At 37.6% G+C, this 19,850-nt stretch overlaps 1 protein-coding gene and 2 long non-coding RNA genes across 3 annotated transcripts in view; 2 read left to right on the forward strand and 1 right to left on the reverse strand.

The window, feature by feature from the left end:
• The window catches only part of LOC128615630 (zinc finger protein 420-like), a 30,514-nt gene extending 22,429 nt beyond the window's left edge, over positions 1-8,085 (reverse strand). Inside the window, exons 1-3 of the mRNA XM_053637857.1 lie at positions 7,857-8,085; positions 5,968-6,124; positions 5,783-5,877 (exon numbers count right to left, since the gene is read on the reverse strand). Coding sequence (XP_053493832.1) covers positions 5,783-5,851 — 69 coding nt within the window. The 5' untranslated portion in view covers positions 5,852-5,877; positions 5,968-6,124; positions 7,857-8,085. The remainder of the gene's footprint in view (positions 1-5,782; positions 5,878-5,967; positions 6,125-7,856) is intronic.
• LOC128615638 (uncharacterized) lies at positions 6,104-7,939 on the forward strand. The gene is made up of 3 exons (XR_008387239.1): positions 6,104-6,677; positions 7,159-7,210; positions 7,358-7,939. It is a non-coding gene; the product is annotated as an uncharacterized LOC128615638 (long non-coding RNA).
• LOC128615633 (uncharacterized) lies at positions 8,076-16,642 on the forward strand. The gene is made up of 3 exons (XR_008387234.1): positions 8,076-8,940; positions 9,031-9,125; positions 15,017-16,642. It is a non-coding gene; the product is annotated as an uncharacterized LOC128615633 (long non-coding RNA).
• Positions 16,643-19,850: the final 3,208 nt, after the last annotated feature.

Consider the following 19,850-nt stretch of genomic DNA (forward strand, 5'->3'; position numbering starts at 1 on the left):
ACAAGTTTATCGTTAAAAAAAAAAAAAAGAGAATGAACACCAGTTGGTATGTAAAAAAATAACCTTAACCCTAACCCTCGCACCTCTACTCTCGGGGGAGGCTCAGGCGGCCTACTACGCACTCACCCCATTCGAGGCCAAAGACTACGACCTGCTAAAACAGTAAGTCCTGGTCCAAGGTGGTCAGTCTCCCACCAACTCAGCGACAGACTTCCATTGATGGGTCTACCAGCCTGAAGCCACCCCTTAGACACAGATGGATAGCCTGCTGTGGACCACCAAAAGATGACTACCGCCCACCCATTGTACTGCCACGGAGGTGGTCGAGAGGGTACGCATGGATCGATTCTTGACAGCACTGTCGGCCAAGGAGTGGAAGGCTGCGGGTATGATGAAAGAAAGAAAGAATAGGCATGGACCTCGTGGGGCCGCTGCTGAAGTCGGCCAGGGGTCATGAGTATGTCCTCATGATTGTTGACTACTCCACCAGATACTCAGAGGCAGTGCCACTTCTGAAAGTCATATCCTGCAACAGTGCCAAAGAACTTGTGCTCCTGTTTAGCTGTGTGGGGATCACTAAGGATACTGACTGACCAAAGGTATGCCATTACCAAAAGGTAACCATTAGTGTGGCAATGGCATGTGCTAATGGTTGTGCTAACTAATCTGTGCAGGCTTTTGCAGGTGAAGCAGCCGAGGACATCCGTCTACCACATGCAGATGGATGGACTGACCCTGCAACGGATGGTGTAGGAGGAAGGGAGGAACTGGGACCTTCTCCTACCAGTTTGCCGTATGAGAGAGCCCCCAAGCATCCACTGGCTTCACACCATTTGAGCTGCTTTTTGGACAGCTTCCTCAGGGATTCTTAGACGTGGCCCAGGAGGCATGGGAGGAGTGGCCCTCACCATTCCGCTCAGACATCAACTTCATCAAAGACATGCAGGAACGGATTGACCGAGTAGCACCAATCATTAGAGGGCATATGGAGTCCGCTCAACTAGAACAACAAAGAATGTATAACCAACCGGCGCAACTTCAGGAGTGAACGACTTGGTAAAAATCATTGGGGAGAGCTAGGTTCATCTCCACGCTGTATCTCACAAAAGGGTATAAGCAGGTAACACTTGCTCTAGAAGCAATGGCAAAAACTACACTTAGCACCAGGTTGGATCTCCTCAACCACCACTAGTGTGTAGCATCCACCTGGATGAAGCAATGGCAGCCATAGTGTGCTAGAACACTCACCACCTATTAGTGGAGAGGAAAGAGTGATGTAGTCAATTCAGAGACGGGGATTATTAGGGGGATGGATATCGTCCTACATCCCCATCGCACATATGCAACAGTGTAGCTGAAGAACGTAATCATCCACTCCTCCACATGGGCGGACCATTTATTTCCCATTGGAGAGGTCCCGGGCACTCACCAGAACCCCAGTACTACCCAATACTCCTGTCTTTAACATCCCATTCTCAGTCCACACAGATGCATCAGAAACAGGGATGGGCACCGGCCTCTCACAAACATCCGATGAAGAACATCCCAGTCCTGTTTATCAGCTGAAAGCTGACCCCTGCAGAGAGGAAGTAGGCCACTGTAGAAAGAGAACCCCTTGCAATAAAGTGGGCCATTGAGGAGCTCTGCTACTACCTGGCAGACCGGCACTTCGCTCTGGTGACGGACCACACTCCACTACAATGGATGGTATAAGCAAGTAACACCAACACCAGAGTAACATGATGGTTCCTTTCATTGAAACACTTCAGATTTCAGGTACAGCACCAGGCAGAGGTCCAGCATGGGAATGCCAACGGCCTCTCCCGCAGATATGCCATGCGGGCACAATGCAGATATGCCATGTGGGCCCTATTGCCAGTGGCAGTAGGCTCGTAGCTTGGAGGTGGGGGGGGGATACAGTGACGGCGGGCCGACAGCTTGCTCTACACAAAGATATAGTGCGCCTTGCGTGACTTCTGTGGAGGTGCTTAACGGACAGCGCCACTTCAGTTTTCACTTCATTTTGGGTCTAAAAATCTTCAGAAAATATAGTTACTTGTCTTTTTAGAAAAAAAATATTATTCAAGAAACATGAACATGAACATTCAAGAAACATTATACACTTTCGTTCAGTTGCAAGTATTAAATTATTATACAGTTAAATGTGTATAAATCACTTATAAAACAGTGAAAAAAACAAAACAAAAACTGAATCTGACTGTAGTTCACTGGCTAGCTATCTTTTCTCACACATTCAAGGTTTTCCAAAGAGAAACACTTAAGGAGGCAGTGGAAAGTAGCTTTAAGAAGGGAAGGATTGTTTGCCAGTGAGTTTCACAGGACAAGTCAGACTGTCAGGATTAGAGATGCAGCTAAACCATCTGTCTTCAGTTTCCCAACTCATCTCCAAAGAGCAGGTGTGTCGAGATGTGTGTATGTATGTGTGTGTGTGTAATTATATATTATATATATATATATATATATATATATATATATATATATATATATATATATATATTACATACACACACACCTTCCATTTAAGCCAGTGGCAACAAGGACAACACAAGCCTCAATGAAAGCTGAAGAGAGCCTGTCAGTGGACTGTAAACACTTTGTATCCAGAAAAAACACAGCTGCTCCATTTCCTTGTGTTTATTTATAGGGCAGTCTTGTGTAGCCCACTATAAAATGTATACAAATAAATATTTAAAACTGAATTTAAAACAATATAGATTAATTAAAAGTGAAGCAGAATGTAAACTACTATACTTTCAAATACATTACTTGAACCAGTTAAAATGTTTCATGTTGATAATTTTGACCAATTAACACCATTCTACACGTAGATCCCACCTTGATTGACAGGTGGCAGCGGGAGAGGTTTTTTTTTACTGCGCAAACGCACACACAGCCAAAGCGAGGAGAGAAAAGGAGACAGAAAAAAATAGAAAAAGCCTAAATTATAATTATATATTATAATTAACTGTTTGAAAGAGTGAAAACAAAGATCGAATCAGTACTACTGCCAGTTGGAGTGCTGAGGAACTTGTAGTTTTATCGAACGTGAAACATGGTCAGGTTTTTTAATTCCATGGGAAGTAGTTTACAACAATTTTAACAGTTTGATGGCAGCCACCCAACCAGAACCACTGTGTCTTGAAGGACGGTATTTTTATTTTATATTATTTTGGTTTTTCTGCAAAGGACTACAACTGAAAATACTCTAGAGGAGTGCCTTCATTCAGAGCAAAAGAAATTGCAGAGACATTGAAAAAGACATTTTAATTCTGGGTGTGATTTTATTTTATTTAAGTTTTGTTATATTCCGTGTGTATATATATTTTATCTTAGGCTTAACTTAGAGGGTGCACCCTAGGGTATTATGTATACATTGTACATGTTTAATTTCTCTCACTCTAAATTGTATATAAATCGTTCTATATTTACCTTATCAGTTGTACTGTCACTGTTATTATTTCAATCCACTACCTCCTACATACCCTTTAGTCTTCTGATATCTGGTCTACACATCATATATATAGTACATATTTAATATATGCTACACTTGCCCGGATCAATATGGTGTACGTGTTGACGTAAGGCAACGGGCCAAAGCGGTCAATGAGGCGCCTATGGTCACAATCCTCAACACCAATAAGCAGTGCCGTATCGTGAACCAATAAATGTAGAAATGGGCGGGGCAACCCCACACCATCGTCCATACTGCACTCTAGGGTAGAGGCCTGCGGGACCCGAACGGCAAAAAAGAAATCTGAAAAATATAATCTATAAAAGCTAACTGTTATTCATTTATTGAACAAGAGCAACTACTACTCAAATAAAATATAAACTATATACAGGTGCAGGTCACGTTTTCCATGCGTCGGAAAATAGCCTACCACACTGAAGCAAAATGTCTGAGCATGACATAAGTGGATCCCTTAATGCTACAGATTACAGTTCATTCTTTATTAAAACTATGAAACCAACCAAAGTAAAATCTGATATTTGGAGATGTATTTCGATTGTATGAGACAGCAAGGGAAAGCACCTTCCTTTTGCATGCTGCAACAAATGCAGAAAGATACTCACATACCATGGGCACCAGTCCAGAACTTCAGGGATAAGCAGAGCCGGCCCAAGTGATCTCTAAGGGAAGCAAACCAAGTGGCTGCTAAGGGTCCCTATAGCCACCATGGGGCCCCCCCAAGAGCACATGAAATAACAACTTGTCACGTGTGTGTGTGTGTGTGTGTGTGTGTATATATATATATATATATATATATATATATATATATATATATATATACACACACACACACACACACACATATCAAAAGCAAGGTGTCACAGTTTAGCCTTTACAGACATACGGTTTCTCTTGAATAATGAAAACGCTGTACCTATTCAAACAACCAGTTCTCGTGTTTGCGAGCTGTCTATGGTGTGTGCAGCAGTTCATTCAAGATGGAGGAGGGTGGTGGAGCTTTGAGGTTTACTGACAGTTTGAGGATCCAAGAGAGTTATGAGTCACAAGCTCTTTTAATACTTCTCACTGGTTAAATATTTATAAAAACACAGAGACAAACAAAAAGGTTGACCAACAGCATTGATAAAAAAATTTTTTTTAAAAAAGACAAAATATGGAGATACGAGGTTTCTGCCCCAGCAAGACATGTCACAAAAAAGCACATATCCCTCTGGTGCAGAGAAAAGGAAAAAGAAGAAAACAGCAAGATGAAGGCATGTTAAGTAGCTTTTTATTTATTTATTTATTTTTAAAGTAGCTAGGCTATGTTGCGAGCTAACGTTAACTGGCTGGCTAGTTAGTTAACATAGCCTAGGTAACACATCTGATTGTTTTAGGAAAGCTCAAATTTGATTAAACGTCCGTAAACAGCCTTGACATCAAAATATATCATAATACAACATATTACAATTGTATTGGCGGGACCGAGGGGCCCCCAAATCAAATTCTGCTTAGGGCCCCAAAAGTCTTGAGCCGACCCTGGGGATGTGAATAGTTTTGGTTTCATTTTTGGACAGGCATTGCTAAAAGCAAAAAAGGCTCTATATTCTTAAGCATATAACTAAATGCTTCTCTGTTTGGCTTTAAAAGTCTATCTAAGAAATCGAGGTTTATTCATTTATTTTTATTATTATTATTATTATTATTATTATTATTATTATTATTCAGTGTAAAATTATCATATTTTCTGACGGCCTAAATGTATGTTCTAAAACATTTTCCACTGACACATTGAATTAAACAGAAAGGGAAAACGAAACATTTGTGTTTATTCTATGTTTCTATGAGGGAGCGGGGCAACGCGTGAATGTTGCGGGCGGAAGTGGGAGAAGATAACATATATATATTTGGTGGAGCGGGACAAAACAAATCCCGCGCAGGTCTTTACTCTTGAGCTCCTCGAATTTACAACAGAAACCAGACAAAAGAACGAAAGGATGCTGCACATGCGCAGTCAACGCAAAATGAATGATCCATCACTAACAGCTATTCTAATACACCAACTCACCTGTCACCAACCGTCGTGTATCCGGAGAGGTATAATCTCTCTTTTATTCATTTATTTATTCAATAGTTATTGTTTACTAAATTACTGTTATGTGTTCATTCACACAGCGATTAGCATAACGTTACTATTAGCATTACTAGCAAACACGGCTAATTTTATTATTTACCAAAAATTCTTACCTTTTTATTCTCTCTGTGTGTTTAAAAACTAAAACAGATATCAGACACATGAGTAAACTTTACCTTTGAGCCTGTAGCAGCAGGAGTCTGTGGAGATTTTCCTAAAGAGCGGCGTCTGGACTCTGATTTCATTATAAGAGGTGTAAAGAATCAGGACACTGGAAGAAAAATACAGAGATTCATGACTCCAGAATCTCCACTAACCTGTTAACCGAGCAGCTCGGGTGGTAAGTTTCAGATGAACTCACCTTTAGTGATGTTACGCAGAGTATCAGAGATCCGAAGCCCGTGTGGAGAAGGAAGCGCTCTTTCACATCAACTTCCGCTACCAAGTGGCTGTCCTTCTTCTTCTTCAGAGGTTTATTGGCGGTTGGTATACCAGCTTTGGTGAATTACCGCCACCTACTGGACAGGAGTGTGGCGCATTGAAAGAAGGTTTTTTTTGTTTGTTTTTTGTTTTTAAATTATGGGTTCAGTTAATGTGTCTATCGACTTAAATATTAAAATACTGCTCCCCTTCCGTGGCGAACACGCTTTGCAGCCTAACAAAAAACTTCAGAGACGGAGTGTTAGTAGATGTCAAAAAGTAATTCAACTTTATTGAAACAATAATGTGAGACAGTCTGCAGAAAGTCTAAATTATACATACACAAACATGTCTTTATATACCTTTCTGAAGCAGTAAAATTATCCCTAGGCTTGGCATTCACCTTTTCTTTCCAGAAACAAATCTCCATTGCCTTAACTAATTATTCATATCCACATGATACCTTTTATATGTGGCGCATGCGTTGTCAGTTGTATTTTCTTTAAAAGTTTTACCAGACCAGGGTTTTTTTACTTTGTCCCATAATTCACCCTATAGTCTCAGCCTGGTACCCTTCCTCCTGGAAATCTTATCTTTTCTTTTGACACTGATTTGCAAGCTTAGAGGGCTTTGTTTGGAAACCCAGTTCTGGTGAGTGTCTAAGTGCTTTTTTTTATTGCCATACAGTGAAGCTGCTTTAGGCAAAACACATGTACACACTTAATGTACACACTTAGAATGTCACTTGTTAGAAAGTGTTTTATAGTTTTAGATTATGCTTACTGTGCAGAGAGGTACGGACTGACACAGAAAAACAATTAGGCCTACTGTTTAGTAAGACACAGATTTCATCTAACTCGATACACACTCAGAATATAACTTGATCAACAAGTGCACTATGGATTTAGATAATGCTTCTAACTAATAATTCTAACTGTTGGTTATACAAATTAGATTATACTTTATTAACATATCCAAACATTGGTAAACTTTGTAGGTACACACATTCATTACACTTTATATTCTATACCCTGTAGTGTTTAATTTACTTCTGAGCTAAGCTATTGTTTACCTTTGTTTTAGATGTAAACTGTAACAATGTGATACAGTAAATTATCCTTCTGTGTTGCAGGAATGGATAAATACTGTCGTTGGACCTGCGTTAAGGAATCTCACTACCCAAGGTAAGTTCAAAATGATTAAATTTGTTTATTAACCCCAAAAAATGCAAATAAAAAGTCTATAAGAGAGGACTTAGATGAAAAGGCAAGTCACTGTTTGTTGCCATGGTAACATATCAAACGTTAATACTCTTTTATTTGTATTTTCAGGTGTTTTACTCTATAGCACTCGCTTCACTACGCATTGTTTTCATACACCCACCAGGCGGCGATGGCACCATAGTGCTTGGGCCCGTCCTTGCTGTATTTTTTTCTTCGTTCTTCAAAAGTGGCGTAGCTAAATTTCTTCACTAAATTAATTAAATTGTGTTCACCATATGTTTGAGGTTTATCTCATTTTATCTAATATTAAACGCAAAACAACTCCAGAGGTTCAGCTGCTCATGTTGTGCAAGAGAGAGAGAGAGAGAGAGAGAGAGAGAGTATACATGTTTTCTAAATTGTAATACTTCTCTGTATACAGACTGAAACAAGAATGAGCAAACATTCTTGAGGCCATTAACAATCTCATATGGTGGAAAACTTCAGAGTACAGTTTAAGCAGAACACTGCTATGATTGCAGAGCTGTCTAAAAGCATAGAATTAAACACAAAAGAGATAAAAGAGTGCAAGACCACAGTTACTGCACTTGGAAAAGATGTGACCAACCTTGAGAAGGAAAATGTCTACTTAAAGGAGAGAGTACAGGGAACTGGAGCATTACAAACGCCATTGGAACAAGATGAAAATGTATGGGGGGGGGGGGGGGGGGTGGTATTTTTTTTTTAACTGTATTTATTTTTTTATTTACAACTATAAATAAATTCCAATCGTTTGTACAGTTCTACTTTCTGGCATGACGTATAATTTGGGGGGGGGGGGGGGGGGGGTCGATTAATTGCTTAACTCCATTCATTAGAAACAATATGAAACAATATAAAATTTTGTTTAATAATGGACTCAGTTTGTGTTAAATAACTTCTGTATTTTAGGAAAGTTTTATACCCATAAATGCAAGTGCCTTAAATCTAAACCATTGTTTACATGTGTTTCAAAAATAATAATAATAATTTTTTTTTTTTTTTTTTTTTTATAAATCTCTGAAACATGTTAAAACAAAAATGGCCAAAAGACTCTTTAATTGGTCCAGGATCTTAATTTAATAGAAGAACCTGCATCATGATTTTTCAAAATTGTTTATTTATTTAAATTTATTTACATTTATTTTATTTGTCTATTTTTACCATTTAATTTTGTTATACTGTGCATGTGCTCTATTTTCTAAAAACCTTTGTTAACATGTACTGCCTTATTGTGTTGTTTTTATTGAATTACAATCAATAAATCAATCAATCAATCAATGGATACATAAATTGTAGTTTTTTTCGAGCTGAGAGGCTCCAGAAAACATGACGTCATTTCCAGTAAGGGAATATAGTGAGCATCGATACTCCCTGGTTTTTGCAGTGTATTGTGGGATTTTTTAGGGAGCGAATGTTCCAGTGCACTGGAAGAATTTTGCGATTGAGACAGACCTTAAAATGGCCGACTCCCTGATCAGTGTCCTGAACTACTGAACTAGGGAGCTGGTTGAGAAAAAGAGTGAAGAGGATGAATTGAAAGCTTCCCGTCGTCATCAATAACCTCATTACAGGAAACCAACACACGCATGTTTACGGAAGTTGATGTGAAAGAGCGCTTCCTTCTCCGCACGCGCTTCGGATCTCTGATACTCTGCGTAACATCACTAAAGGTGAGTTCATCTGAAACTTACCACCTGAGCTGCTCGGTTAACAGGTTAGTGGAGATTCTGGAGTCATGAATCTCTGTATTTTTCTTCCAGTGTCCTGATTCTTTACACCTTTTATAATGAAATCAGAGTCTAGACGCCTCTCTTTAGGAAAATCTCCACAGACTCCTGCTGCTACTGGCTCAAAGGTAAAGTTTAGTCATGTGTCTGATTTCTCTTTTAGATTTTAAACTCTGAGAAACACCTGCAGGAATTCTATGAAGGAACAAAACAAAACAAAATTATATATATTTTATATATTATATACACACACATACATACATATTATATGCAGGAATTATATCCTGCAGGTCTATTTCAAACACAGAGAATAAAAAGGTAAGAATTTCTTTTGTAAATAATAAAATTAGCCGTCCTTGTTATTAAGGAAGCTAACGTTATGCTAACAGATTTGTGTATAAACTACATAACAGTAATTTAGTAAACCATAACTATTAAATTAATAAAATAAAATAATAAAAGAGAGATTATACCTTTTGGTGACAGGTGAATTGGTGCATTGGAATACCTGTCAGACAGTACGTTTACATGGACAACAATATTCCGATATTAAGAAAATATTCTGATTAAGAAACTGCCATGTAAACAGCGATTATTGATCACCTTAATCTGGTTAAAGTCATACTCGAAGTAAACACAAATCGAATAAAGACATGTGAAAAGTCGCAAAGATTACCGTCGATATGACGTATAATCAAGCCGCTTTCAAGCCGTAAAACGGAGACACTTTTATATGCATTTTATCGTCTAAACCAAGCCTCTAAATGTAACGACTCTAAGCAGACATTCTACATCGAAACCAAGCCTCTAAATGTAACAGTTCTAAGTGGATATGCTATGTCAAAACCAAGCCTCTAAATGTAACAGCTCTAAGCGAATATTATACGTCGAAACCAAGCCTCTAAATGTAACGGCTCTAATTGGATATTATACGGCGAAACCAAGCCTCTAAATGTAACGGCTCTAAGCGAATATTATACGTCGAAACCAAGCCTCTAAATGTAACGGCTCTAATTGGATCTTATACGTCAAAACCAAGCCTCTAAATGTAACGGCTCTAAGCGGATATTATACGGCGAAACCAAGCCTCTAAATGTAATGGCTCTAAGCGAATATTATACGTCGAAACCAAGCCTCTAAATGTAACGGCTCTAATTGGATATTATACGTCGAAACCAAGCCTCTAAATGTAACGGCTCTAAGCGGATATTATACGGCGAAAACAAGCCTAAATGTAACGGCTCTAATTGGATATTATATGGCGAAACCAAGCCTCTAAATGTAACAGCTCTAATTGGATATTATATGGCGAAACCAAGCCTCTAAATGTAACGGCTCTAATTGGATATTCTACGTCGAAACCAAGCCACTAAATGTAACGGCTCTAAGCGGATATTCTACGTCGAAACCAAGCCTCTAAATGTAACGGCTCTATGCGGATATTCTACGTCGAAACCAAGCTTCTAAATGTAACGGCTCTAAGCGGATATTCTACGTCGAAACCAAGCCTCTAAATGTAACGGCTCTAATTGGATATTATACGGCGAAACCAAGCCTCTAAATGTAACGGCTCTAATTGGATATTATACGGCGAAACCAAGCCTCTAAATGTAACGGCTCTAATTGGATATTATACGGCGAAACCAAGCCTCTAATGTAACGGCTCTAAGCAGATATGCTATGTCAAAACCAAGCCTCTAAATGTAACGGCTCTAAGTGGATATTCTACGTCGAAACCAAGCCACTAAATGTAACGGCTCTAAGCGGATATTCTACGTCGAAACCAAGCCTCTAAATGTAACGGCTCTAAGCGGATATTATACGTCGAAACCAAGCCTCTAAATGTAACGGCTCTAAGCGGATATTATATGGCGAAACCAAGCCTCTAAGTAGCTGCCGTTGGCCTCTCTGCAACTGGCAACAGTATATTCACGTCCATGGGCTCGTTCTGCAATATCTGTAACTTAAATATCAACAAAAATATTCAGCCTTGGAATGCAATAACAGAGAAAATGTCCAATTTCTGAAGACAAAACTTTCTTTTCAAGAGTTTGCAAAAGGAGGCATATACTGTCATGTATACATTTTTGATCCTTCATACTCAGTGTACAAGGCGATACACTTCATCATGATCAGTCAAAGCCAGCTTCCCACCTTTTGACCCTTTCAATGAAAACATACACCACAGGCTGTTCTCCCCGATTCTTTGGAGAATGGAGCGAACTGTCTCTCCGATGCTGCTCCCCCTCATTGTCTTCAAGTAAGCACGCTACAAGAAATTCAAATAAAAAAATCTCTGGAATACATGGTCCAACATAAGATACAATTCAGTCATTTAATCACATAGGATTGTATGACATAATTTTGATATTATGATCAAAAACTTCAGTTCATGCAAACATATAGATTTATTATTCTGAGATTTATTATTATTATTCTGAATCAAACTCCGGGTGAACAGTAAAAAGGGTGACTTACAAAACAGTTGCGAAGTTTTTCGCTATTCTTCAGTTGTTGTTTATTGTTGTTATTGTTCAGTTGCAAACATACAACTGTGTATCATCAGCATAACAGCGGAAGCTAATTCCATGTTTACGAATAATTTGACCTAGAGGTAGCATATATAAAGTAAAAAGCAGTGGGCCTAAAACAGATCCTTGTGGAACACCAAATTTAACCTCGGTATGCGTGGAGAAGTCTCCATTTACATCTACGAACTGATAACGATCGGTCAGATAAGACCTGAGCCAGGAGAGGACCATTCCCTTAATGCCAACAACATTTTCTAATCTATCAAGGAGAATAGTATGATTTATATATACTACTGATCAGAGGTCAGTAGTAGGTCATTTACTACTTTAACTAACGCTGTCTCTGTGCTATGATGAGGTCTAAATCCTGACTGATACATTTCATGAATGTTGTTCCTATGCAAGTATGAGCATAGCTGCTGTGCTACACACTTTTCTAAGATCTTGGAGGTGAAGGGGAGATTTGATATTGGTCTATAGTTGGACAGTTGAGAGGGGTCAAGGTCAGGTTTTTTAAGCAGGGGTTTAATAACTGCTAATTTAAGTGATTTAGGTACATAGCCAGTGCTAAGGAAAGAACTTATTATATTTAGAAGGGGTGTGATTACTTCTGGAATAATCTGTTTAAGGAAACATGTATGTACAGGATCTAGTATAAAAGTTGATGATTTCGCTGAAGAGATTAATGAAGCTAGTTCAGTCTCTCCAAGGGGAGTAAAACATTCTAAACGTTGATCTGTTATTGCTATATTATCGTCTACAGGGTTAGTTATAATACTGTCTGGTTTTAATTTAATAGCCTGAATTTCACATCTAATATTTTCAACTTTACCAATCAAAAAATTAATGAAATCTTCACTGCTATGTAATGATTGAGTGTTTCTCTCTGTAGTGGTTTTATTCCTAGTTAATTTTGCTACTGTGTTGAATAGGAATCTAGAATTGTTTTTGTTCTCTATTAAGGTGGAGAGATAGACTTTTCTAGCATCGCTAAGAGATTTTCTATAGTTCAGGAGGCTCTCCTTCCATGCTGTTTGAAATATTACCAATTTGGTTTGACGCCATTTACGTTCTAATTGTCGAGTGGTCTGTTTTAAGGTACGCGTTTGAAAAATTACAATATTTTCTATATTTAATCCGTATGTTAGTATGAGGTCAAGAGTGTGACCACCATTATGAGTAGGCCCGATTACGTTCTGATTAATACATACTGAATCTAAGATGGACACAACCACTGTTCTCAGAGGGTCTTCCGGGTTATCAAAGTGAATATTAAAATCACCGACGATTAATGCTTTATCTACAGACACAACCAGGTTTGAGATAAAGTCTGCAAATTCAGTAAGGAATTCAGTATATGGCCCTGGGGGTCTGTAAATAATAATTAGAGGAATTGACTTATTTTTTGTGGCTACATAAGTTATGCTGGTATAAAGAATTTCAAAAGAATTAAATTAATGACTAGGTTTTTGTGTGACGCCTAGATTTTGACTATGGATGAGACCAACACCTCCTCCTCTACCAGTTAAACGAGGCTGATGTACATAACTGTATCCAGGAGGACTGGCTTCATTTAATGCTATGTACTCGTTTGGTTTAATCCAAGTTTCCGTTAAACACATTAAATTACATTCCTGATCAGTAATGATTTCGTTAACAATAAGAGCCTTAAACACTTCTCTCAGAAAGCGGTGCTGAACCGCAGCAGTAATGCGCGCGCTCGTAGCCCCTGAGGTAAGACAGACAGCATCTTGTGAAACTATAAACCGCCATCTTGTGTAATTAACCAACTGAACTTCAGCTAGCAGCAGGCTAGTGTTAATATGTTCACTGAGAACTATAAAAAGCATGCAAAAAATAAGCTATTTACAACTTCAGACAAAATGCTGTGATTTAGATACGAAATGTCCATTTTAAGCTCATGTTAGCTAAAATTCATGCTGTGCTAAACTAAACTAATCTGTTCAGTAGCATGTTAGCTAGAAAACTAACATTTTTGTGGGGAAATGGGTGTAAAAATAAAAACAAAAAGGTCCACAGGAAGAAGTAAACCTTGAGCCTTGAACTTTAACATGTTGGATTTTACTCAAAAGAAGTATCTACTCTCTACATCACAGCTTAAATAATTTCCGGTAGATTTAATCTTAGGGCTAACTGCTAGTTAGCTGTCTTCTCTTTAAACTGTATAGCTGAAGTGCTGTTTAACGATTTAATTTAATTAAACTACATAATAGATTTATAACTATGTGTAAAGATAAGGAGAAAAAACTTGCCTTGAGTTGGTGTCCAGCTGTGAACTGCTGCTCCTCCACTCAGATGGAGCTGTGAGAGAGAGAATGAGTTCCAGCAGGAAAAGATATTCAGTTGTTTTCCCTGTGGGGGAGGGGCAACTCTCTCTCAGCTCCTCACCTATCACTTCACATACTTATCTTTATTGTTAAATTTAATACCTAAATCTGATTCTGGTCTCCATACGATTTTTTTATATGATATTATTATTATTTCTTGAGGTATTGATCTGAATTTTTCTGGCACTTAGTGATAAGTTTCAGGCATGATCTCTGTGTCTCTATTATCGCTCACAGTCAAGCACGATATCGACCACTATCAGATCAACTTACGTATTTATTAAATGCAATTTCTACCACATATTAGCAACGAAGGGATTACGACTTCAGAATCTTTTATTCAGGTATATAAAATAAACAACATTTTTACACGTCATGGAAATGCTTAGAGTATAGTCTACTTTACAATCCATTCATATATAACACAAACATACCAGTTCAAGATATAGCCTATATGTACAATGGAATCCAACATGGTTTAGAGACGATATCTGCACATGTGCGTGCTTAGCTTAGCTTCGTATGTTTTGGTTTCGTATGTGCAGTTTTGTATGCAAGAGATTTCGTATTTCTGTAAAAAATTAAATAAAAATAAATCTTAGTGAACAATGAACAATCACATCTAGATATATTTATTTGAAATTACACAGCAGTAACTTCATTAATCATTTTTTTTCACATAATTTCAAAGTAACATAGCGTTTCAAGAATGTTAACATTGTTCAAGCTTCTTTTCTACGTATATTCGACATCGATGATTTTTTCGTCATGACCAAGCCTCTTTTCGACTAACTGTAACTTTCATTTTAACGCCAGGGGTTCGCTTGGCTTCGTCGAAAGTGCGTTTGTGTTTGCTGGGTACTGGTGAAAATTTCATGTGAATAGCCACATTGGAAATATATTTACTGAAAAAATGTTGACACGTCCAGTGCTTATTTCTCCCACTGTAAATTATTAATTTAGCAGCTCCATCTGCATTTGCTTTCCTAAAATTTGGGGTGCTACAGCCATTAAAGTGGGTGATTGGTTGGTGAAGCTGTATTACAGTATTGTAGGAGACATTTCCAGTAATAATTCCATAACCACATGTGGACAATCTAAAATTATTTATTTAATTATTTGTTTTATTATGTTTTCCAGATGTACCACTGCTCAGATTGTGGGAAGAGTTTTACTAAAAGTCGTCATCATCTCAAAAATCACGAGCATGTTCACATAGGAGAGAAGCCGTATGATTGCTCCCAGTGTGGGAAGTTTTACTTGTCAGAGTAATCTCCGACAACATGAGCGCATTCACACAGGTGTAAGGCCGTATCTCTGTGGACAGTGTGGAAAGGGTTTTATTTACCAGAGTTATCTTCAACGACACCAGTGCATTCACACAGAAGAGAAGTATCACTGTGGACAGTGCAGGAAGAGTTTTACTTGTCAGAGTAATCTCCAACGACACGAGCGCATTCACACAGGACAGAAGCCGTATCACTGTGGACAGTGTGGGAAGAGTTTTAGACAAGAGATTCATCTTCGGATATACCAGCGCATTCACACAGGACAGATGCCGTACCTCTGCGGACAATGTGGGCGGAGCTATACTCATTCAAGTTCCTTAAGGACACACAAGTGCTCTGACATAAAGCCACCAGCTCTTGATATGTGAATTTCTTAAATTTAGATACATCTTTTTAATTTTCCTCTTTTTTTGCGGGAGGTTAAGGGAAATTCTGGCATAAAACCTCTCTTGCAAGGGACTTTATTGCTTACTGTCCACTTTGTAGTAGAATTCATGTCATTTTCCTGGTTTCACCTGAATGCTATACACCAAGAATGCAATACAACAATACATATTTAACCAATGGCTATCCCTACTTTAATTGACCAAAGATTTTAAAAAATTTTTTTAATGCAAGCTAGAATTTTGTTTCTTAAATGTCACGTTGTGCATACTATCGAACTGGACACCTTTCCAAGCCAAAAGAAGATGGATGTGTTTACAGGCAATTTGAAGAGATAATTCCCAGTTGCTCTGGATTTGCAACGTTGGTTTAACTACAGCTAACTACCCTGTCTGGCCAAAAGTATGGGGATGCCTGACCACCACACCCATATATGTCTTTTGAACATCCTCTGATGGAACTGCATCCAATCCATGGTCCCTTGAGCCCAGTTTTCCTGATAAAGTTTTTAGATTTACTGCAACCCTGACCAGGAGAACACAGTTACACTGTAAGATCAATGAATGGATTTTTCTAGTAAGATGAGGTTTGTATGACCTGCAAGTCTTAGAATTTTATGCAGGGTCACTATCACAATTGTGGATATACAGTGAATGGAGCATTGAGAGAGTACATTACCAGGGGTCTGGGTTTGATGACCCCTTCACTTTGATAAAACACATATTTTATCATTTATAAAGTGTATACTTTTTTTTATTAATGAACAAAAATTCTCCATAGTGCAAATCATAAACAGGTTTTCTCATAGTTGTGTAATATCTTTTAAAAAATCTGATATTATGTGTATAAATCTTCAGATGGTTTTCTTTGACACTCACGGGTAAGCTCATGCATATTAATCATACTTCATCAAACTTGATTCAAGTTTACCTGTGGAATTTTTAATGAGAGTCAAATTACATTACTACCACTTTAATCATCAATAGATCTGTAATGATGCTATTAGATGGTGGGCAAAGGTCCACCACAGGTGCTCTAGTATTACAGGTTAAATATTTCAGATATCACAGAATAAATCTGACACACTTCCTCATAGCATTGTCATATTCTTAGGTGTAATTCAGACCAGGTATCTTACCCAGAATTTTACCGTATTCATTCTTATCCTTAGACCTGGGTAATGAACTAAATTTCAGAGAGGCAATGCACCACACACAGTGTAGAGATGGGGATGTAGTGTGTAGATCAAGTTGGGTTCCAAATGGGGAAAAAAGTTCCTGGTTGTTTGCTTACAATAAGCATGTATTATGTTGAAATGTATTTCTGAACTGTACATATCTAATCAGGTCCATAAGTATTTTAATGGATTTTAAATTAAGTGAATTTCAGCTTTAATTCAAGAGATTTCATAAAAATTTTGCATTACCCATTTAGGAATTAAAGCCTTTTTTTAACAGAGTACGTCCATTTTCACAGGCTCAAAACTAATTAGACAACATAACATAATCATAAATATTAGGATTGTTTTTAATACTTGGATGCAAATCCTTTGCAGTCAATGACTGCCTGAAATCTGGAACCCATAGACATCACCAAATGCTGAGTTTCCTCCATTGAGATGCTTCGTCAGGCCTTTACTGCAGCTGCTTTCTATTGCTGATTGTTTGTGGGTCTTCCTTCCTTTAATTTTGTGTTCAGGAAGTGAAAAGCAGCTCAGTTGGGTTGAGGACATTGGACATTTAACTTCCTTGTCTTACGTCCTTGGGTTCACAGTATGTTTTAGGTCTAAATCTATCAGTACTGTGAAGTGCAGTCTTATCGGTTTTGCAGAGTTTGACTGAGTAGAAAATCGAGTAGAGTAGAATTCATCCCGCCACTTCTATCAGAAGTCACATTATCAAAAAACACTAGTTACCCAGTTCCATTAGGAGCCATGCATGCCAATGCCATAACACCTCCTCCACGTTTGACAGATGATGTGGTATGCTTTGGAACATTTCTTTCCTTCTCCATCCACTTCTCTTCCCATCATTCTGGCATCAGAACTTGTCAGGCCTTTTAGGGGTTTTTTTTTTTTTTTTAGTGTTATGTGGATGTTACTTGTCACATTTATTGTAATAAGGAAAAGGTGAAAGCTACAGTTTGAAATTGGCCATCTGTTTTTGTTGATGGAAAGAAAGGGAACTATCAACTCCTGAATACAGAAATTGATTTTTATTCAATAGTAAATGTGCAATATACAAAGATTTAACAAGTGACCACTTTTAACTATATTATGCAATTATGCCATGAAACGGTTTCCAAATAAGGTCCTCTGGACAGCGTTAGCATTTACAGTGGCAGTGTTGTGCTCCTCTTCTTCATCTTCTGTGTTCTTATTTGGGTGATCCCCTTCAAAAAAAAAACCTTTTCCTTTAGAATTCGCTGGTATAATTCAGAATTTATTGTTTCATCAATGATGGTAGGTTGTCCAGGCCCAGATGCAGCAAAACCGTGGCACTACCACCGCCATGTTTCACAGATGGGGTAAGGTTCTTATGCTGAAATGCAATGTTTTCCTTTCTCCAAACATAACGCTTCTAATTTAAACCATAAAGAGTGATCTTTATAGGTCTCCACTCTTGGGGAGGGTAACAATGGTCTTGAATTTCCTCCATTTGTACACAATCTGTCTGACTGTGGATTTGTGGAGTGCAAACTCTTTCGAGATGATTTTGTAACCTTTTTCCAGCCTGATGAGCTCTAAGTTCATCTTCAAAATAACTGATAATCCTAGAGGTTCACATTACAGGTGCATCTAAAAAAAAAATTGATTATCAATCATATATTAGAATAAGTTCACCCCCCCCCCCCTAAATTTAATACAAAAATAATACAAAAAGTGGAACTTTCATATATTCTAGATTAATTACACAGGTGGGGTGGGGGTATAAATGTGTTTTTGTATAGGCCAACAAACGTAGTTTAGTTTTATTAACATTTGATATCTGAATGTTCGAGTAATCATTTTATTTTCCATATATGCACTACTGTTACCCCGTAAATAGTCTGAGATGCACTTTTTAATGAAAATATAGTATAGGCCTTTTAACTGAAGGGGTCATAGGTTAATCGTTTAGTGTGTTGTCTTACACCTGGTTAATTCATTTGAACAAAACTGAGACACAGATTGACATCCATATTGGTTTGTAGTTTAAATAATTCACACAGAGACCCCCATCCAGTAAACAGCTCTCTTTATTTGGGTGCTTATTGTTTCATGTGACACCATCACAACACATATAGCAAAATTTGTCTGAATACTTGCTTTATTTCTGGCCTCATATACGCCTGGGTCCCCGGCCCAAAACTGGCCCACACACTGAAAACCGACACATACCATTTAATATGATTAAGGGCTTTTATTAAACATTAACAAATACACTACAATATGAACATTTACTAACACACTTTTAATGCAACAAAATAACAAGTAAATATATTTACAGTATATTTAAAGACAAAAAAAAAATTCTCTCTCTTACACACACACACACACCCAGCTACCAACACACATGCACAAATTCAACCACTTAAAAACATCAATGACTTTTATAAATGATTAAAAAATATAATATGAACAATATGAATATTTATTAACAAATAAAATAAATCAATCAAATATATTTACATTTTGTAAAGAAAACACATATAGAGAACATACAGTTGCGGTCAGAAGTTTGCATACCCGCTGCGGAATCAGCAAAATCTTAGTACTGTTAACAAAATAAGACTGATCATAAAAATCCCATGTTTTTTATTTAGAGATTTTTATTTATTTATTTTTTGAACTTTTGAACAGGATCAGTGTAAATTGTTATTAGCTTGTTTATAAGATCTTATTTTTTCATTTAGTACTGTCCTTCAGAAGCTAAATAAGATAGTTACATGTCTCACAGAAGACAAAATAACAATTTACATCGATCATCCTGTTCAAAAGTTTAGACCCCCCTGGATCTTAATATATTCTGTTACCTTCTTGAGAATCAGTGAATGTGTGCACCTCATGTAATAGTTGTGTACGAGTCCCTCAGTTGTCCTCACTGTGAAAAGATGGATCTCATCATCATATAGCTGTTGGGAAAGGGCTCAAATATGCAGAAGATGCTGGAAAAGTAAAGAATCTGCATGACCTGGGGGATTTTTCTGAAGGACAGTAACTGCTCAGGACAAACAAGAGACTCATGAACATCTATCACAACACATAAAAAGAGTCGTGGATCATCCAGGTAATGACACACAATATTAAGAATCAATGGTAT

This window comes from Ictalurus furcatus, chromosome 12, assembly GCF_023375685.1.
Source record: "Ictalurus furcatus strain D&B chromosome 12, Billie_1.0, whole genome shotgun sequence".
Classification (NCBI taxonomy): Eukaryota; Metazoa; Chordata; class Actinopteri; order Siluriformes; family Ictaluridae; genus Ictalurus; species Ictalurus furcatus.